Source organism: Camelus bactrianus, chromosome 12 (genome assembly GCF_048773025.1).
Source record: "Camelus bactrianus isolate YW-2024 breed Bactrian camel chromosome 12, ASM4877302v1, whole genome shotgun sequence".
NCBI classification, from domain to species: domain Eukaryota; kingdom Metazoa; phylum Chordata; class Mammalia; order Artiodactyla; family Camelidae; genus Camelus; species Camelus bactrianus.
In genome coordinates, this window is record NC_133550.1 from 60,132,722 (window position 1) to 60,154,120 (window position 21,399).

Consider the following 21,399-nt stretch of genomic DNA (forward strand, 5'->3'; position numbering starts at 1 on the left):
AGTGGCCACTGGGAGCTGGGTCTGGCTGGGCCCTGGGGACCCACTGCAACTGGGTCCAATGGTCAACTCACTCCTGAAACTGCTTCCACCTCCAGGGAAAGCAGCCTAAAGTCCTCCATCACTGAGGGCTGTGGGCCCCCTTCTCCCGAGTCCACCTCCCCCCCCACTTCCATAAGCTGCGGAGAGAATTTGGCATCATGCAGCCCTCCTTGAGTTCATCCTGCCCAGGTTTTTGCTGTGATTCGGATTCCTGCTTATAGAAAGAGTCCGGAGCTGACAGTGTTACTGGGAGGATGATGAGACAAGGCAGGGACTGGCCTTGGCATACAGCAGGTGCTCAATAAACAATAGCCTCTATTTTCTGGCCACTCATGGTCTCTGCATTATCTCCTTTCATCTTTCAAAGCCCCATCTTGTTGTCTGCTACTCTTATTCCTGTGCACAGATGAGAAAGCAGACTTAGAAAATTCAGTTATTTTCCTAAGGTCACGAATTTGCCCAAGCCTCCGCTTCTTTGCCCACTGATCCTCACCACCACAATTCAGCTCTTAAATCATAATCTTTATATGCCACTTATTATTATTTTTTAAAGTCCCTGAGCTCACCTCCTCTCACGAGCATGGCAGTCACAAATACCTACAGAGCAACCATCAGTGAAAAAGACTGCCGCCTACCAGAGAGGCTCTCCCACAACTAAAGACAGAAGGAAGGAACCACAACGGGATGGGTAGGAGGCGTGGACTCCCGATATAATCAAATCCATACCCTCCAGGTGGGCAGCCCACAAACTGGAGAATAATTATATTGCAGAGGGTCTCCCACAGGAGTAAGACTCTGAAGCCCACCTTGGGCTGCCCAGCCTGGAGGTCTCGCACCTGGGAGACGAGTCCCCAGAGCACTTGGCTTTGAAGGCCAGTGGGGCTGAGCTGCAGGAACCCCGCAGGGCTGGGGGAGATAAAGACTTCCCTCTTAAAGGGCCACACGGAACCTCATATGCACTGGGACCAGGGCAAAAGCAGTCATTTGATAGGAGCCTGGGCCAGACCTACCTGCCGGTTTTGGAGGGTCTCCTGGAGGAGCGGGGGCCATCCGTGGCTCATCCTGGGGACATGGACACTGGTGGCATATTGGGGAACATTCAGCTGTGTGAACAATATCTTGGTTCATTAGCAGCAGGCCCTATTCGGCACCACCCGACAGCCTGCAGGCACCAGTGTTGGGACACCTCAGGCCGAACAACTAACTGGGAGGGGACACAGCCCCACCGAGCAGCACACAGGCTGTCTAAAGGCTCCCTAGACACTGCTCACCATAGGGCCAAGACCCACACTCACTTGCCAGAAAGCAGACACCAGCCTCTCCCCCAGGAGACCTGCTCAAGCCTCTAGAGCAGCCTCACCCACCAAGAGGGCAGACACCAGAACCAATAAAAATATGACCCTGCAATTAGGCCAAACGCTGCCCTGGGACCACTTGGCCCTGGCCCTGCTCACTAGCAAGTCAACACAGCCTTCGGGACACCCTGGACCCCATACCCAACTAGCTCAGGATCTGCCCTCAACTTATGATCCAAAATGAGCTTGGAATCTCCCTGAGCCCTGCAGCCAGCCTCCAGGAACCAGCTCTGACTGCCAACAAACTGGCACTAACCTCAGGATCCCGCTTCACCTGCCAGTGAGTGGGAAACAGCCCCAGAGTCTTCAGGACCCTGAATCTGCTCACCAGCAAGCCCCCAATAGCCCTGGGCACCCCTAGAGTTCCCCAAACAGGCACCTTGTGACCAGGCCCCACTATACAGTAAGCCAGAAGCATCTACACAAAGCAGGATCTGGCATCCAACCAGGCTAAGGGCCAACCAAGTTACAAGACCACACACATAGCCCGCCACAATAGAAGGACCCAGGCATCCCCCTTAGGGGGACCCCTAGAGCATATAGCTTGGGTGACGGCAGGGGAGTGCACTGCTAGGACGCCTAAGATGTCTCCTTGAGGGTGCCACTTCTCCAAGGTCGAGAAACATAAGTAACCTACCACATCCATAAAATACAAAAAGCAACTTACACAACATGAGGCAACAGAAGAATATGTTACAAAGGAACAAGATAAAACCCCAAAGGAAGAACTAAGTGGAGATAAGCAGGCTACCTGAGAAAAGAGTTCAGAGTAATGACTGTAGAAATGACCAAAGAACTAGCAAGGAGAATGGATGCATCAAACAAGAAGTTAGAAGTTTTTAACAAAGATTTAGAAAATATAAAGAACCAAACGGAGATGAAGAGTACAATAATTGAAATGAAAAATACACTAGAAGGAATCAACAGTAGACTAAATGACACAGAAGAGTGGATCTGCGAGCTGGAAGACAAAGTAGTGAAAATCACTACCACAGGACAGAAAAAAGAATGAAAAGAGATGAGGGCCATTTAAGAGACCTCTGGGACAGCATCAAAGGCACAAATATTCACATTATAGAGGTCTCAGAAGGAGAAGAGAGAAAAAAGGCCTGAGAAAATATTTGAAGAGATAATACCTAAAAAATTCCCTAATCTGGGAAAGGAAACAGTCACCCAAGTCCAGGAAATGCAGAGTCCGATACAGGATTAACCCTACGATTAATACACCAAGACACATTGTAACTAAAATGACAAAAATTGAAGATAAAGAGAGAATATTAAAAGCAACAAAAACACATAAGGGAACTTCCATAAGATTATCAGCTGATTTTTCAGCAGAAACTCTGTGGACCAGAAGGGAGTGGCATGACTTATTTTAAGTTATGAAAGGGAAAAACTTACAAAAAAAAAAAAAAACAAAACTGTATCCAGCAAGGCTCTCATTCAGATTTGATGAGAGATCAAAAGCTTCACAGATAAGCAAAAGCTAAAAGAATCCAGCACCACAAAACCAGCTTTATAACAAATACTAAAGGAACTTTTCTAGGCAAAAAAGAGAAGGCCACAACTAGAAACAAGAAAGTTATGAAATGAAAAAGCTTACCAGTAAAGGCAAACATACCGCAAAGGTGGGAAATCACAAACAAAACTAGTAGTGGGGTTAAAAGACAAAAACAGTAAAATCACCTGTGACCACAATAAGCAGTTAAGGGATACACAAAACAATTAGATGTAAAATATGATGTGAAAACGTAGTCATGAGGGGAGGAAAGTACAAATGCAGGGTATTTAAAGTGCATTTGAAATTGAGAGACCAGCAACTTAAAGCAATCATATAGAGAGAGAGAGAGACAGAGACAGAGAGAGACAGAGACTGCTGCACCAAAACCTGATGGTAACTGCAAACCAAAAATCTATAATAGGTACACACAAAAAGAAAAAGGAATCCAAGTATGACACTAAAGATAATCATCAAATTGCAAAAGAACAGAAGAAAGGGGAAAAAAGAGACGTATAAAAACAAATCCAAGACACCAAAATGGCAATAAGAACACACGTATCAATAATTACCTTAAATGTAAACAGACTACTACAACCAAAAGACACAGCCTGGCTGAATGGATACAGAAATAAGACGTATATATGCTGCCAACAAGACTCACTTCAGCTCTAGACACACATGCAGACTGAAAGTGAGAGGATGGCAAAAGGTATTCCGTGCAAATGGAAAGCAAAAGAAAGCTGGAGTAGCAATATTTAAATCAGTCAAAATGCACTTTAAAAATAAAGTGTATTACAAGAGACATGGACACTACATAATGATCAAGTTATCAATCCAAGAGGAGATAATAACTGTAAACATATATGCACCCAACAAAGGAGCCCTTCAATATATAAGGCAAATATTAAGACACAAAAGGAGAAACCAACAGTAACATAATAAGTGTCATTAACAACTCCACTTACGTAAATGGACAGACCATCCATAGAGAAAATCAATACGGAAACACAGGCCTTAAATTACACACTTATGCACTTAATTGACAGAGCACTCCATCTGAAAGCAGCACAATACACATTCTTTCCAAGTGCATGTGGAACAGTCTGCAGGATAGATCACATGCTTGGCCACAAAATGAGCCTCAGTAAATTTAAGAAAATTGAAATCACATCAAGCATCTTTTCCAACCACAACACTATGAAACTAGGAATCAACTACAAGGAAAAAACTGCAAAAAAACCCAAAAACACATGGAGGCTAAACAATATGCTACTAAAAAACCAATGGATCACTGAAGAAATCAAAGAGGAAATTAAAAAAAAAAACATGGAGACAAATGAAAACACAATGATTTAAAACCTCTGGGACGCAGCAAAAGAAGTTCTAAGAGGGAAGTTTATAGCTAACAAGCCTACCTCAGGAAAAAAGAAAAATCTCAAATAAATAACCTAACTTTACATCTCAAGCAACTAGAGACAAAAGAACTAACAAAACCCAAAGTTAGTAGAAGAAAATAAATCATAATGGTGAGAGCAGAAATAAATGAAATAGAAACTGAAAAAAAAAAAAAGATCAATGAAACTAAAACTTGATTCCTTTAAAAGATAAATTGATAAACCTTTAGCAGACTCATCAAGGAAAAAAAAAGGAGGGCCCAAATTAATAAAATCAGAAATGAAAAAGGAAAAGTTACAACCAATACCACAAAAATGCAAAGGATCTTAAGTAACTACTGTGAGCAACTTACGCCAATAAAATGGACAACCTAGAAGAAATGGACAATTTCTTAGAAAGTTACAATCTCCCAAGACTGAACCAGGATGAAATAGAAAATATGAATGGACCAATTACCAGGACCGAAACTGAATCAGTACTTTACAAACTCCCAACAAAAGTCCAGGACCCAATGGCTTCACAGGTGATTTCTACCAAACATTAAGAGAAGAGTTAACACTTATCCTTCTGAAACTACTCCAAAATATTGCAGAGGAAGGAACAGGTCTGAACTCATTCTATGAGGCCACCATCACCCTGATACTAAAGCAAACAAAGACATCACAAAAAGAGAAAATTACAGGCCAATATCACTGATAAACATAGATGCAAATATCCTCAACAAAATACTAGCAAACCGAATCCAATAGGATCTTACACCAAGACCAAGTGTGATACACCACATTAATGAAATGAGGAATAACCATGTGATCATCTTGACAGATACAGAAAAAGCTCTTGATAAAATTCAACATCCATTTATGATTTAAAAAAAAGCAACTCTGCAGAAAGTGGGCATAAACAGAACATACTTCAACATAATACAAGCCATCTATGACAAACCCAGAGCTAACATCAAACTCAGTGGTGAAAGCTGAAAGACATGTCCACGACCTGATCTCTGCGACCTGTGAATGGGCCTCATGTGGAGAAGGGGCTTTGCAAATCCTTTAAGGTAAAAGTCTTGAGAGGAGATCACCATGGACCATCTGGGTGGGCCCTAAATCCAACCAGTTCCTTATGAGAGATGCACAGAGAGACAACAGGGAGTAGCCACAGAAAGGCGGAGGCAGAGAGTGGATGATGCAGCCACAAGCCAAGGAATGCCTGAAGCCACCACAAGCTGGGATAGGCAAGGAAGGGCTCCTCACAGAGCCTCCAGGGAGGGTGGCTCCACAGACAGGAAGTAGCCCCCAAGCCCCCCAGTGATGCCCCCACCTACTTCTCCCTTCATCTCCTGCTGCTCCCCTCCCAGGGGCTGAAGTGCACCTGCTCCGAGGCCAGATGGGTCAGCTGCTGAAGGCCTGACGAGGGTCCTCTCTGGGGGCCTGCGGTTTCCCTAGCCAGTGTGGAAAGCCTTCTCCTCCCTTCCCTCCTGCTTGCAACTCAAGGGACATGTCTTCACTGCCCTTGAACTCCCAGGGCCTAGGGAGGGACCGGGTTTATGCTAAGCCTTTGTTAAAAGAATGAAGAAATGAATGAACAAAAGCTTTGACAGTCCTCTGAAGAGCCCCTGCTCCAGCACCCACAGGCCTGGGTGCCAACATCCCCATTCCCACTTCCAGGGCAGCTGGGATGAACCTCCTCCACAGGGCAGGATTTGCCTCCTCTGATGTCTAAGGAAGTTCCTGGAAGCTAGCACCTGGGCATCCCGTCTCTATCCTCAGGACCAGCTCACTGTTGAACACACAGTAGGTGCTCAGTAATTGAAATGGACCAAGATTTATGAGATGCTCTTAGCATCTTCGAGTCTGGTCAGCCTCCCTTTCTGCACGACTGTCACCCTCTTCTGAAGCCTGTGCCCCAGCCATGCTGCACTCCTGGAAGCTTCCAGAAGTTAGGCAAAGTAGGTGCCTGCTACAGAAGCAAAACACAGTCCATTCCAGATGACCCAGGTCCATTCCCTTCTAGGCCACCTGCTCTCAGACAAACACTCCCAGATACACGGCTCGTAGCACATGGTACTCTTTATTGTGACGCTCAGTGGAAAACATCTGTAAACCAGCTTACTGTAGTGGTGACAGCTGCAACCATGCTAAGGCACTTTTATTATATAAAAAAAGGGCAGGGGTGGGAGTTCTGTTCACTCCTTTGTGACAGCAACCTGAATTCAGAGCTTTTTAGGCATATGTAGCTTTTATATATCTTCATGATTTGTTGAGAGTTGGTTTCCTTTAAAAGAAAATGCCTTCTCTGCCATAAGTAAGTCTAAATGCAGCATATACAAAACAGTTAGGAATACAGGGAAATTCAGCAACCAGTGTAGACCAGTGTAGGATAAGCTACTCTCTTCTAGACACGGTTCCAAAGGAAAGGCAGTGATAAAGACTTGGAATTTTATCATTTATTATAGGAAGAGGGAGAAAAGAAACTCTTTTTATTCCTTTTAAAAATACCTGCGCAGATGGCGGAGTTCTGAACTATACTGAGTCAACGGTGCCGGTCACTACCCGCGGCCCCAGTCCTGGCGTAGGGACGAGACTGCGTGGGAGGGCCTCTGGCCCTTTCTACTGTTCTGGCTGTCAGACTTGGGACAAGTCCCTTAACCATTAAATATATTTGGTCCCCAAGAGTGTTGGGAGAGGCCACTGCCGGCCTTTCCAGCTTGGCCCCGAGGCCCTGTCTGCTCGGCCCAGCAGCCCCGCTGTGGCGGGGGCGGGCTGCCCTCGGCAAAGGAGGGAAGGGGTCATCATTGCACTTGAGACGTTTCAGAATCAGGAGGCGGACGGGGCGCTGCCCAGCAGGGGTGGGGAGGAATGCCCCTCCTCGCCGCCCCAGCATCCTGTGCCCTGCACAGAGGTGGACCCCGTGGGCCTGCTTGTGCCGGACCACCCAGAGCCCCTGGGAGCCGGGGCCGGAAGGGCAGAGGGTGTGAGGTCACCGCGTGTGATTGCCAACAGCAAAGAAGGGAGAGGGAAGAGCTGGTGGCGGAGGCGGGGAAAGAGACGACTCTTCTGGGGTGTCGGGCTATCAAAACTCATTAGTCTGAAGAAAAATAGATTCGTAGAAAAGGCTCCTGCCCCTCCCCGGTGCCCTGCCCTCCTCGCCTCACCATCTTGTGCTTCTTGGCAAGAGAGGGCAGGAGAGCCTGCTGGTCGCTCTGTCCCCAGGCCGGGAGCCCAGGACCCTGACTCTTTGGTATCAGATTTTGGGGACTGGGGTGGAGGGGAACAGGAGGAGCTGCAGCAGAGGAAGCCAAACACCCTCAACAAGGCCTGGGGGGAAGGGCGGGGAGGCAAGGCCTGAGGTCCCCTGGCCTGGGGGCATGGGTGGGGTCACGGTCACAGCAGGTCCCAAGAGGGTGGAGGAGGTGCTGCGGGGGCCGGGAAGGGGAGGCGGAGTTGGCGTCATCCGTCTCAGGCAGCAGGAGAAGAGGTTGTTATTCGGCAGCTTTGGCCTCAGCCCCGTCGGCTTTGCCGTCCACCTCCTCGTCCGAGCAGTCGCCGGCACCTTTCCGGGCCATCCGGCGGGGCACGACAAATGGCAGGTCCCCGCGCCTGGGGGCAAAGGCAGTGGTCAGCAGGGCTGGCCAGGCGGTCACAGGACAGCTCACACACTTCAAAGCGGTCTTTAAAAGAAAACTAGCTCCTGACATCCCACGGGGAGAAGCAATGTGGGGCCTCCAGGGCCACAGCTCCAGGGAGGACAGGACGGCTCTCAGAAAGCAGGTGACTGAAGCTTCCCGCTTTCCCCCAAAACACAAGCAAAAAACCAGCAGGACAAGGGGTACAGCACAAGAGCAAACAGAGCCACTATGGCAAAATACCACATTCTGGTCAAACTTAGTACCAAACAGGTGAGACCAAGAGACACAGAATGACTGTGACAGTGTACAAAGGTGGGCGTCTTCTGGGCCCGGGTAAGAATATCATATACTGACTGTAACACCAGCTCTTGCTGCTTTTATGCTTTAAAAAAAGATAACTGTGAAAAGGAGGTAAGCAGTGGGACTCTCAGCCCAAAAGACTCTGCCTCAACCATTTCACACTTCTTGAACGTGACACTCCTCTGAGAGGTGCAAGGTCATGGGAGATGCTCATGTTCACCCAGCAAACGTGTAGGGGGCACCCAATCTGTGCCAGGGCCCAGCCGGGCTGCCTCAAGCCACTTCTAATTCACAACAGCTGGAAACGTTCTAATCGGGCTTTGAGGGTGCAACAAGGGCAGACTTTCCAGACAGGATGGGAATAAATTACCCGAAGGGCTTACTGTTCATTCAAAAGGCCGGGCTGCAGCCCAGGGGGCACGAAGCACCGGGGAGGGTGTCATCAACCACCTTGCTCACTGACGTCTAATTGAGAAAGGCGACCAAGTTTATAAGGAGCCTAATTTTCTGAATTCTGCTTTCTAGGACAAACTAATTTTTGGAAGGTGAAAGAATCTGGCGAAGGGGCTGGGAGGCTGGGAGGCCGGGGAGGCTCACCTGAGCTTGTTCTTGAGGGAGCTGACCTCGCGGTTCATGGCATCCGCGGTCTCGGTGGCGTCCTCCAGCTCGCGCTGCAGTTTCCGGCGGGAGGCGTTGGCCCGCTGGGCCTCCTCCTCCGCCTCCTCCAGCTGCCGCTTGAGCTGCTTCAGGCGGGTGGACGCCTTGTCCGCCTGCGGAGACGGGACCGCCCCCAGTCAGTCAGGATTCCACGCACCTGCGGCCCTCCCTGCCCTCCTCCCCACGGGGCGGGGCCTGCACCACCGCCAACACACCTGATCCTTGAACTGCTCCGCGTTCCTCCGCTCATCATCCACCTGCAGCAGCACATCCTTCAGCTTCTTCTCGGCCCGACGCACCTGCTTGCACGCTGCCTGGCGCTCCCTGTGAGGCAGAAACACAGTGGCTCAGGGGGAGCGTCCTCTTTCATGAGGGTCTGGCCAACAAACCACAAGCTGGACCACCCATTCCCAGGCTTCCTCTGCTGCAGGTACTTCCCCCTGTAGGGAGGCTGGATGCTACGAAGGACCGTCTTTACTGAACAACCTCTCTCATGGGAGGCACTGGGATTAGCCCCATTTCACAGATGAGGAAACTGAGGCTCAGGGAAGGGAAATGACACATCTCAGAGAGTATACATGTAGCTAGGAGAAGGGGCAATTGACCCCCAGTACTACTAAAGAAGTCTCAGATGAGTTGCTCAGGTGAGTGGGAACCCCATCTCTCTGAATCAGCCCTCAGAGACAGCCACTGGGTTCCCCAACTTTAGAGGTGGGCCGTGTCCCCCAATCCAATCTCCATAAGGCCCCAGGGAGAGGGGTGGGAGCCCCGTCAGGGTGGGGGAAACAGCCTCTGGGCCTCAGGGCACCCACTTGGTCTCATTGTCCAGCTGCTCCTCCAGCTGTGCAATCTTGGCCTCCAGGGCGGCGATGGAGGCCTTGTACTTGGACTTGACGGTGCCCTCCATCTCCTGCAGCTTGACCTTGAGCTCCTTGTTCTGGCGCTCCAGCTGCTGCCGCGCGTTCTCGTTCTTCTGGGCATGGCTGCGCTCCAGGTTCAGGTCGGTGTTGATCTGGTCGATCTGGGGAAACAAAGGCTGGTGACCCGAGGAAGGCGGGGGCCGTGGCTGGGGGCAGAGGAGGGGCAGCTGGACCCTGCTGGGCCCCTGATCAAGCCCTCCCGGAAGAGGGAGCTTCCCAACAGGAAAGGTCCAGAAACCCGAGAGAGAAACTGAGGAGTCCATGCAGGTGCCAGGACTTTCTCCCCTAAGCACCAGGGGTGGAGGGCTTCTAACCAATGGGAAGGCCTGCGGGCTTCACCGAGGGGGACCCAGCAGCCCCAGCCCCCTACCTGCAGGTTCGCCTTCTTCAGCCTGTCGTTCACCAGCTCTGTATTGCCCTGCTCCTCCTCCAGCTCCTCCTCCAGCTGCGCGATGCGGGCCTCCAGGCGCCGCTTCTCCTCCAACGCCAAAGCACTGGGGAGGGCAGGGAGAGGTCAGAGGGACCAAATTAGAGGCAGTACCCCCACACCTGCCTCCCCGCTCAGAGGGACACCCGGCACTCGCCCCAGCTCACCCTTTGCCGCTGCTGTTGGCAATCTCGTCGGCCAGCTCGTCCCGCTCCTGCTGGGCCTGGCGCTTGGCTCGCTCGGCAGCAGCCAGCTCCTATCAAGGGAATGCAGATCGTGACCTGCTGGGACCGCCTGCAGCCCTGACAGCCCACCTCCTCCATTCCCAGTACTCTGAGCCCCTAGCCCCTGTTCTCAAACCCCTTCCCAGGTCTGCCTTCTCCATGAAGCCCATCCTCGTGAGTCCCTCTGGGGTTGAAGCTTAGGCACCATATGTTCATACAGTCCCCGTATCTAAGTGCCAGGAACCAGGCCAGGTGTTGGGGATGTTGCAGTAAAGAAGAAGCCATCCTGCCCTAAGGGGATGCCGGCCCTCTGTGTTCCGGGTGGACGTGGAGCCCAGGGGACAGGACAGAGACGTGAGTTAAGACTAAGGCGCCAGGGCTCTGAAAGCCGGTGGGGGAGATGGGCCTCACCAGAGACCCCCATGTGCAGGAGGTCAGGGCTGAGACGAGGACAGGCCTGGATGCAGAACTCAGTAGCCAGTAACCCCACTGCGAGAGCCTGGGGACCATTTTCACAGTCTGCCTCGTGTGAGGGATAAGGCCTCTAAGGGGACACCCAGTGCAGTAAGCCTCTGGGAGGGATCCCTCCTCACCAGGCACCAAGTCACAGCAGGTGGTGATTACCACAAAGCCCCATTTCATGCAAGGGAGGAGCCAGCTCCAATGGTGACAATTTAATTCACACACCCGGTTTAGTCACACCAGGGAACCTCGCGACTTAATGAAACCCTGTGGGGCATTCTTTCACTGAAGCAAGAACCACCCGAACCCATTCCTGGAGTTCGGCCAGTTTTTCCAGGCCTGCCTGGGTGGCCCAGGCAGCGGGTGGCGGTCCTGAGCTGCCACCTGCTGGCCAGAGGGACGCCCCCTCCGCAACCCACCTCCTGCAGCTGAATCATCTCGGCCTCCATGCTCTTGAGCTTCTTCTCGTTCTCCTTGGCCTGCGCCAGGATCTCCTCGCGGGAGGCGCGCGTGTCCTCCAGCTCCCGCATGTAGTCCTTCATCTGGGCCTGGGGGCGGGGAGGAGAGGCTTGGTGCCGCCACCCCAGACACTCCCGTGTCCCCAGCACCCCCACAGGGACACCCCCCGCCAACTGGGACCTGTGGCTGGTTTTCAGCCTGATGCCTCATTCAACCAGTTTAACTGTAAAGGGCAAAATAGTAAAGACAAAGTGTGTCCTCAACCAACACCACTTTGTACCCTCTCGGGCGGTGGGAGTCACAGAGCACACCCGCGGGGGAGTTAGTCACTAGGCACATATTAATCAAGCTGCATTTCTGTTTACTCTCTCTGACTTCCTGTTGACGTGAATCCCGCTCTCTGGCCCCATCCCCGAAGCAGCCACCGCTCAGGTCAACACCCACCTGCCAGGTTAGCCCCACCACGTGGCACGTGTTCTTCTCCTATGACTCATTTTAACTCTAAAGATCTTTTTCTTTTTTTCCTTTTGCAGATAAATCCCAAATTGAGATTCTCCAGGACAAAGGGTGTGCTTGCTGGGCATGGCTGGGTGGTACCCAACAGAACCTTCACCAGCAATGAGGGCACCTAGGCCCCCGCGACCTGGCCAACAACACCGGATGTTCAAATTTGTCCTTATTGTTGCTGGTTTGCTGGGTATGATGCATCATCCCAGAGTGGTTTTTTTTTTTCAACTTTTATTCTTTAATTATTGATGAGACAAATGTGTTTCCTAGCATGTGTTCTGTACCACTGGGCTGCTCAGAACTTTCCATCATCATCCATTAAGGCTGGATCGGGTCTGCTCCTGGGTCACATCTGGTTTATTCTGGAAATCTGCCACTGAGTGATTAAGTGACTATAACGCCATTGCAGCTGTAGGTTTACACTTGTTCGATTCTTTGCTGAAAGCACTCGAAGTCAACAAGCTGACTGCAACTTAGCTTCTGACTACTTTGTTCCTCCTCAGCCTCTGAGTTTCCATCTGGGAGATGGATCTAAGGGCACCCAAGCCCTTCCCCAGGGAGGGGAAGGTGGCACTTCCCAGCATTCACCAGCCACCCCACGAGTGTCCCAGCCCTCCGCTGACCACCGTGTGTAGCTGGATCCAGCTTGGTCTGGCCTGAGCTCACCTGCAGCTTTCGCAGCTGCTTAATGGCTTCGTCTCGGTTCTTGTTGGCTGATTCGATGTGGGCCTCCAGGTCCTTCAGGTCCATCTCCAGCTTCTTCCGAGCAGCCACAGCAATCGAGCGCTGCTTCCTCTCATCCTCCAGCTCGGCCTCCATCTCCCGCACCTGGGGAGACACCGACGGCTCAGGAAGCCCAACATACCCAAAGAGCCTGCCTCTGCTGGGGTCTGAGTGGGCTTGGTCCAGTCCTGTGGGATCCACGGACCTCCGGGAGCCAATGAGGATTACTAACTATAAAACCCTGGGAGAGGGAGTCGCTGACCCCCTGGGACACGGAGGGCACGGTCAAGGGGACTCCCACAGTCCAGGTGGAGGAAGGAGAATGGAGCCGCCGAACCCAGGGTGGTCCTGCCTGCCTCCCAGGGGGTGGGAGGGCCATGCGCACCTGTCTGACCAGCTGCTTCTTCTTCTCCTCACTCTGCTCGTCGCGGCCCTGCAGGTCCCGCTCGAACTGGGCCTTCATGGCCTGCAGGTTCACCTCCAGCCGCAGCTTGGCATCCTCGGTGGCCTGCAGCTCATCCTCCAGCTCCTCGAGCTGGGTCTTCATCTCCTCCACCTGCTGCTCCAGGGCCCGCTTGGATTTCTCCAGCTCGTGAACCTGCCGCCAAGGGGACCCGGTCAGGAGCAGAGGGTTTCGAGGTCCCCAGCCTCTGTGTCCACTCAACCCCTGATCCTTCATGTATGGAGACCACCCCCACCCACTGCGCCGAGAGCCAGCTGCGGGCTCCGGGACTCACGCTCTTGCCGACGTCGTCCTTGGAGCTCACGAGGTCCTCCATCTCCGTGCGGAACTGCTTGTTGAGCCGCTCCAGCTCCGCCTTCTGCTCCATGGCCTCCTCCAGCGCCCGGGCCAGAGACAGCGCCTTGGTCTCCTTCTCCCGGGCCTCCGCCTCAGCCCGGTCGCGCTCCTCTGCGTACTTGGCGGAGATGGTCTTCTCCTCGGCCAGGAGCTGGGAGAGAGGCGGGCACGCACCATGAGGTTCAGCGCCTGCCAGCCTCAGGCAGGCAGAGCCTCCAGACCTAAACTCCTTGGGGGAGGGGGGACCAAGGAGAGCAGGAACAGGGTGCTTCCAGGGGACCCAGCTGCTTCCAAGGGTGACACGCTGTGCAGTGACCTCATAACCAGATGAGGGCTCTGCCTCCACGATTGAGAATCTGTGTAACTTTCTCCCTTGGTAACCATGGTCCTTTCCATCACTCAGTGCCCCTCCCTGGAGAGCCCACAGGAAATATGTCACCCTCAGGACCTGGAAAGGCATGGTTCTCCTGAACAACTGGTGGGAGTTCACCCTAAGAAGAACGTGAACCTGGCTAGGCGGAGGCCCAGATCCCACTTGTGGCCCTCCTCCAAGAATGTGCATCTGAATTCCCCTGGCGTCCGCTCCCTGCGCTGGCCCGCGCAGCTGTATCATCTCCTTTTCCCACCTTGTGCTCCCTCTGCCCCAGCACCTCTTTGGACCTATCTCTTAAATGGGCCAGACAGGAAACACTTTTGACTTCAGTTTCTGAGTAACTGCTATGTTAGCAGGAAAGCAGCCATGATGATGTCATGGCTGCGCTCGCACACCCACACCAACAAGCGGCGGGCCGCCCTCCGCCAGCTCGCGGGCCCCTACTTTATTCCGCTTTTCTATCCCACCCCACCGTCTGCATCAGATCTGCAGGAGTGAGCGAGAGGTGTGAGCATATAAATGAGAGTTCTAAATAAATCTGGTTCATTAAAGAAAATGTTTAAAATGCAGGAAACCAGAAAGGGGAAAAGTTGCTCCCAAACCTATTGTGTGAAGATGCCCTGTTCGAGCGCTTTCTTTCTAGGCCCCTCGATGAGCTGGAAAACAGGAGCACCCTCTGAGTGCCTGCCCCGCATGGCCACCCCAACAAGCTGGGTGACGGTGACCCTGGGCCCAGCTGACAGACAGCAGCCTTTGCCTGAGGCAGGGTGTCTGCAGCAGGGAGGTCACGCCGACGGCACCCACCTGGTCAAACTTCTTCTGCTTCTTCTCCAGGTTGGAGACGCTCTGCCGCTGGTGGTCCAGGTCCACCAGCAGGTCATCCAGCTCCTGCTGCAGCCGCGTCTTGGTCTTCTCTAGCTTGTCGTAGGCAGCCACCTTCTCCTCGTAGCGCTGGCTCAGCCCCTCCAGGTCCTTCTGGAGCTTCCTCTTGGCTTCCTCAGCCATCTCCAGGCACCCCATGCCGTCGTCCATCTTCTTCCTCATGTCAGTCACCTGGGTAGGAGCAAGGGGTAAGGAGACGCCCAGCACGGAACCTGCGTGTGCCAGGGACAGCTGGGAGCTGGCCTGCTACCCATGAACGGAGGAACAGGGAGAAAGCAACTGAGCTACAGAAGCAGTTCCCTCGAACCACTCCCCTCTCCCTCTGGGGCAGGGGAAATGGAGTTTCTGCACAGGGCACCTGCCTAGCGCATGGAGCCCGGGGGAGGTCGGCCCCACGGGTCAGCTTCGGAAGGCCTCACAATTATGATCTGCATCTAGCCACTCGTACAAAGACCAAAACCCAGAGAGGGGGCCTCCTGCACTCTCCTCTCCCCGCAGCGGACCGCGGGCGTCCATCCCGCAGCCCGTGCCTCACACCTGGACGCACAGCGGCCAGCACATGCACACACTGGCCACTCGCACCCAGGCTGTGGTGCAGACCTTCCGGCACATATAAGTCCCAAGACAGGATCTAGAACAGGGCTCTTGGTCTATTTTTGGCCCCAGAACCTTTGAGAGTCTAGAGAAGACTCTGGCCTCATTCTCAGGATGATGTTTTAATTAACATGCAAAAGGCAAAACATGTAGGATTACCAAGAAACCAGTATAGAAAATTGCAGTCACAGGGCGTTTTTTTTTTTAAGACTGTGGTTCGGTAACCCATGTGCTTCTGTAACCCACGCGCTTCTCAGCACTGCAAACAGCAGGCGCCTGAGAAGCAAGGAGCACGGTGACTTTCCCAAAGCCGGGCCGCAGCTCGGACACGGTGACCAGTGGTTTCTACGGAACAGGCCACGGGCTCCTGCCACGGCTTGCTGCTTATGTTTATAACGGAAGAAAATGCTGCGTGTCAGCGAGAGACTGGTGAAATAAAGATGTTAAGTCTCCTCCATCCAAGTCCTTGGGTCCCTAAATTCTCCCTGGGGTCCCCAGGCATGGGCCCCTCCTGGGGAGAGCAGGAGCTCCCTGAGGGAGAGTGTCCAGCTCGGGGAGGCCTGGGTGGGCCCAGGCAGGGGCCCCACTGGGAGCTGCCCAGCCTATGGGATCCGACCACAGTGTCCTGGGGCATCTTGCTAGGGGGCGGGGTCCGGCTCCAAACCTGGGCGTGGAGGGTGGCAATCTGCTTCTCAAGGTTCCGTTTGGCCTCCTCCTCCTCCTCCAGCTGATCCTTGAGGGAGTTCTTCTCATCTTCCACCTGCTTCAGCTTCGTGCTCAGGCTGAGTTTCTGCCGGTTCTCCTCCTGCAGCAGTTCCTACTCCGAGGACAAGGGAGGCAGGGGCTCAGGACACCCAGTATCGGGGCCTCATGGTCCCCACACCCTCAACAGGAGGGAAGAGCCGGTCCCCCTCTTATTCAGGGGGAGCTGGCAAAGACCTGGCAGGGATCTGGGAGGACCCTGAGAGCCTGTGGACACAGGGGAGGACGCCCCGTGACGCAAGACCAGAGGTCCAGCAGCTGATGCCACATGAGCACAGGATCTCCCAGACCAGTCCAGCTGCAGGGACCTGTGGCTGCCCTCACCTGCGTGTCCTGCAGCTGGGACTCCAGAGCGGAGAAGTCCTTGGTGAGCTTGCTGGACTTGCTGTCCGACTGGGTAAGAAGACCTGTCACGTTGTCCAGTTCAACCTGTGTGAGGACGGGAGACAAAGCACCCTAAGCTCGACCTGCCTGGGCCCCACCTCGGCTCTGCGGCCACGCTGGACCCGAGTCACAGGCTGAATCCCGGACGCCTGGCTGATGAGCCTCTTTGAGGAGGGGGGAGGTAGAGAGAGAGAGGGAGAAAGGAAGGAGCAGGAGCCCTGGAGATGTGGGCCAAGACCCTGGCTGCCCCCAGGGAGGCCTCACCTGCAGCTTGGAGACCTTGTCGGCCAGCTCCGTGCGCACGCGCTCTCCCTCGGTGAACTTCACCTGCAGCTCCTGCAGCTGGGCCTCCACCTTCTTCCGCTTGTGCTCAGAGTCCCCCTTGCCCTGCAGCAGCACCTTCACCTCGTTGGCCAGCTCCCCTCGCTCATTCTCCAGGGTCTGCTTGGCCTTCTCGAGGTTAGCTTTCACCTGGGGAGGCCGGGGAGGAAAGTGAAGATGTTCACAAGGGCATCAGAGCCCGACCATGAGGCTGGTCTTCTAACATCATCAGGAAAGCTGGCGGATCCAGACCCAGAATCTGCTGCCTCTGCAGCAAAAATGCCACTGGGCAAGTTCAGGGGAAAGTGAGCTGGCAGGAGCCCTGGACCTGATCCATACTCATCACCCAGCTGGGGCGGGACACCAGGCACGGGGCCTCACCTCTCAGGGCTCGGCTTCCCCAACTCTCACACAATCCCCGCCCAGCCTCCCACTCTGGGTTCAGGGGGCATCCAAGTGCAAGATGTCACTGTTGCTGATATTAAGATCTTCATGATATTATTATAGGATGAGGGAAATGAGAACTGTTCATAGACTTCCCGTAAAGCCTCGTGGAGATGTGATGTTCAAAATAATAATGTAACATTCCTCCCCAAAATATAAAATCGGAGTTCACAGAATAAACATGACAATCCCATTCTAGTCTGCGTGGAGCCAGCTGCAGTGTCTGTGGGCCAAGCGAGGATAAACCAGAACCAGCAGGAATGCAAAAGCTCACTGGGTACAGGGCAAGGAAAGGCTTCAACCTGCCAGAACCAGGTGAAGCTGGAGACGGACGGACAAGGCGTGTTTCCGAAGATACTGGATAGGTTGCCATGTGGAAGAGCCTTGGCCCTCTCAGGCTGCCACCGAGAGTGGCCACGAGCCCTGAGCCACAGGAGGCAGCACTGGTCCTGTTCAGAAACTGCCTGGCCACAGCTTGCCTGGCTGAGAATCAGCTGGGGTGAACATCCCCAGGGTCCTCCCGTGAAGACTCCAGCTGACCACCTGCTGGAGGTGCTCTAGAGCAGCCAGGAGACTTCCTAGTCTGACAGGTTGTCGAGCAGGACAATGATGATGACAATAAATGACACTTGAGCAACTTATGGAGCCCTTACTATCTAAGTGCCTCATGTGTTACCAACTCCAACTGGCATAGAATCTTATGAGGCAGGTTCACCATTAGCCTGCCTTACAGATGGGGAGACTGAGGCAGGGGGTACCTATCTGCTCAAGTCACACGGCCACTGGAGCCTGGACTCCGGGAGCGCCCCACCCACAGGGGTGGAGCCGCAAGGGCCGGTCCCTGGGGAACCAACACACCCGCTTTGTCTGCTCCAGCTGCTCCGCCAGCTCCTCCACGGCCTGCGAGTGCTTCTGCCTCATCTCCTGGATCTGGGCCTCGTGGGTCCTGGCCTCCTCCTCGAGGGTCTTCTTCAGGATGTTCACTTCCTGTTCACGTTTGGACCTGGACAGAGAAACGCCCTCAGGAGGGAGGCTGGGGACCCTGGAGTGATGCTCCCCTGGGGCCTCTGTAGCAGCAGAGAGCCCAGCGAGGTGGCTTTCTGCCCACTGGCCTCCCTCCTCGGCCATCCATCCTACAGGTCAGGCCCACAGACACACTTTGGAGAGGACTTTCAGCCTCGAGGCCCACCCATGCATCACCCCAACTCCAAGCCAAGTTCTCTGACAGGTCTGCTCTGCCCCATTTGAGGCAGACGCTATTAAGGAACCATCAGCTCCTGTGCTCTCTGCTGCATGACAGTAAGGCCACTGTGTGTCCACAGAGACCAGGGGTCTACGCCTTCGAGGCCACAGCCTCTCTTTCCTTGCTCCACCACCCCCATCCTCAGTGACCTGGCTGGTCGACCCCAAGGCACACCTGAGCTCCTGCTGGGCAGCAGTGGAATCCAGAGTGTCCTCCAACTCTGTTTTCAGAGCCTCCAGCTCTTCCCCGAGATCCCGTTTCTGCTTCTCAGCTTTATTCCTGGAGGCACGCTCAGATTCCAGGTCTTCTTGGAGTTCAGAAATCTGAGATTCCAGCTCCCGGATCTTCTTCAGGGCTATGTTCTTCTGGGAGGCTTCTTCTTCCACTCTGCCAAAGAGACCAACAACATTAGGATGAGGTCACCGTCACCTTCAGAGAGCACAATTTGCAGACAAGGTTTTAGCTAAGTGCAGCCAAAGCTGCTTCTGGCAGTCATAATCATGGCCCTTAGGAGCTCTTCTCAGCAAAAACGTCTGAGGCATTCAGAAGACTTAAGGGCAATACCACTTTGAGAATTCAAAAACCTCATAGAGGAATCATTTTTTTTTTCTAAATTAAGATTCAGTGCTTTAAACATAAAAAAATTCAAATGTTAAATGGAAAAAAAGATGGAGGGGAACAAATGCTACTGTCCATGATTACAACGAGTAAGTAAAAATACAAATATGCTATGGACTTTGGGAAATAATGATGTGTCTGCAGGTCTGGCAACTGTAATAAACATATCACTCTTGCTGGCGGTGGGGCGGGTAGATAACGGAGAAGGCTGTTCACATGGGGATCTAGGAATTCTCTATACCTTCTGCTCAGCTTTGTTGTGAATTTAAAACTGCTCTAAAAAAGTAAAATCTGTTTTTAAAAAGCATGCCTGTAGCCAAGAAATCTTAAAAAGGAAAAGAATAGAAAGGATTGCTATGACTGGCTGACGAGGGTTGTGGATGACTTTCGGGGGGGTTACAAACAAATGACAGAGAAGCCTTGGACTACGCTTTTAGTGCACAGGAAACATTTTGCTGTAAATTGGCGTCCGAGACAACAGAGGAACGCGTGCCTGCCGCTCCCTGATGCACCGAGAACCACGGCAGGAAGCGCGCTGACGGCACCGGCACTGGCCACGGGGCCGCGGGCTGATGTGCTTGGTTCTCACCTGGCCAGGGCAGCCTGCAGCTCCTCCTCTTTCTTGGCCAGCTGCATCTTGAGCTCGGCGATCTGGGCCTGCAGCTCGGCGATCTGGTCGCTGAGGTCCGTGGAGTCTCCCTCCAGCTTCCGGCGGGTCTTCTCCAGCTCCTGACGCTGCTTCTCCTCTCTTCGGAGGCGCTCTGGGGAGCAAGAACGGGGAGACGCCGACAGAGCCCTGAGTCGCCACCGATTTTTCTGTCTGTCTTCAATTCTTATATAAAACACTGAATATTTGTTACCACAAACCACGTGTGCGGTTTAAACAACCCTGATACCCAGACACCAGACCCAGCTCCTGGACGAAGGGGAAGACATCACCATAAGCGGCCTAGTCCTGTGTCTCTCCAACCCCACCTGCCAGCCTTTCCCACCAGGGAACTCCTCTCCCAAAGTCTGTGTTTGTGTTTCCACTTCTCTCGTTTTCCTTTGAGGCTGTACCTCCCTAAAAATGTAATGCTTAGTTTTGCAGGAATCTGAACTCACAGAAGGGACCTGTCTTGTATGATTTCTATGGAGTCAGTGCAGCGGGGCCAGGGTCCAAAGGGCTTTACAATTCCTGCTATGACGTCACCTAGGTGACCTCCTTACATCTCTGCGCCTCATCTGAGTAGTGAGGGTGGAAGACAAGCTACTTCATGAGGCTACTGTGAGGCACAAAGGAGTTGGTGTCTGAAACCAACTTCCAGGCACCCGGAACAGTGCCAGCCCATAACGCGTGTTCAGTGAGGCAACTCTTACTCCGTGTCTCACCTTTGTCACAACATTATGACTTTGAGATCTGGCAAGTTAAGGGTCACTGTAAGTGATCCATCCGGGCTCCTGTCTGTGTATTCCACCGTGTGAACACACCCCAACCTATCTGTCCGCCCGACAGCTGGGGGCACCTGTGATGTGTTCGTTGTGTGCCCTCCTGAGAGCACGCTGCCACGAGCCTTCCTGCCCGGGACACCCAGTGCATATGAACAAGAGGACTGGGCTGCGAGCAAAGCTGCAACCTCACGGGCACTTCTAGATTGTTCTCCAGAGCTGTCTACCCATTTATACTCCCACCGGCAGCATGTGCGTGCTCTGGCTGTCCTACATCTTCGGCAATGCTTGGTGGTGTCAAACTTTCATGTTTGTCAATCCAGTGGGTGTGTTGCTCCAAGACCTCGAGGATGATGGAGTCTTTCAGACTATTCCCAGATGAAGAGATAAGTCTCTGTGTCAGGACCCCTCTTCCCCTTGATGGCCTGACCCACCTCATCCTGGGAAAAGCCTCCCAGTCACCAGTCAGGGTGGTTTCGGCCCTGCGTCCACTGGGTACTGACAACTGCCCTGTGCACCTGGCTGCCCACGTCTCAGCAGATGGAGCAGTGGTTTCTCCCTGGAGCTCGGAGGCCCCCAGGGGTCTGACTGCCCCCATTCCCTGTGGTCAGCCCCTCCCAAGGGGCAGGGAACAGGGGGTCGCCAGACAGCACAGATCAGCGCTTGTGCTGGCTGCCGTGGACCCCAGGGCACAGGAGGATGAAGGCAGGTTTGTCACCCTGCCCCACGTCAAGCAATGGCCTCTCGCGATGCCTGCCTAGCATCTTACAGTACAAACAGCATGTCCATGCACGCTATTTAGTTTAACCCTCACACACCCTTTTGCTGTGTCCCCTTAGAGGCAAGAAAAACTAAAGCTCATGGAGATTAAGTAACAGGTACAAGATGACACAGCAAGTAAGTGGAAGAGGAGGGTCAAACCCAGAACCTTCCAGGAAGTCTTAGAAGCCGGTGAGA

At 53.3% G+C, this 21,399-nt stretch overlaps 1 protein-coding gene across 2 annotated transcripts in view; it reads right to left on the reverse strand.

Moving 5' to 3' along the window:
• Positions 1–6,338: 6,338 nt before the first annotated feature.
• Positions 6,339–21,399, reverse strand: part of MYH9 (myosin heavy chain 9) — an 86,228-nt gene continuing 71,167 nt past the window's right edge. For both annotated transcript variants that reach the window (XM_074375478.1, XM_074375477.1), the window contains 17 exons: positions 19,604–19,775; positions 18,571–18,783; positions 18,012–18,156; positions 16,653–16,859; positions 16,329–16,433; positions 15,907–16,059; positions 14,571–14,819; positions 13,332–13,544; positions 12,980–13,192; positions 12,538–12,699; positions 11,325–11,453; positions 10,387–10,475; positions 10,163–10,286; positions 9,685–9,893; positions 9,088–9,196; positions 8,813–8,985; positions 6,339–7,886 (listed from right to left, as the gene is read on the reverse strand). In XM_074375478.1, coding sequence (XP_074231579.1) covers positions 7,769–7,886; positions 8,813–8,985; positions 9,088–9,196; positions 9,685–9,893; positions 10,163–10,286; positions 10,387–10,475; positions 11,325–11,453; positions 12,538–12,699; positions 12,980–13,192; positions 13,332–13,544; positions 14,571–14,819; positions 15,907–16,059; positions 16,329–16,433; positions 16,653–16,859; positions 18,012–18,156; positions 18,571–18,783; positions 19,604–19,775 — 2,783 coding nt within the window. In that variant the 3' untranslated portion in view covers positions 6,339–7,768. The remainder of the gene's footprint in view (positions 7,887–8,812; positions 8,986–9,087; positions 9,197–9,684; positions 9,894–10,162; positions 10,287–10,386; positions 10,476–11,324; positions 11,454–12,537; positions 12,700–12,979; positions 13,193–13,331; positions 13,545–14,570; positions 14,820–15,906; positions 16,060–16,328; positions 16,434–16,652; positions 16,860–18,011; positions 18,157–18,570; positions 18,784–19,603; positions 19,776–21,399) is intronic.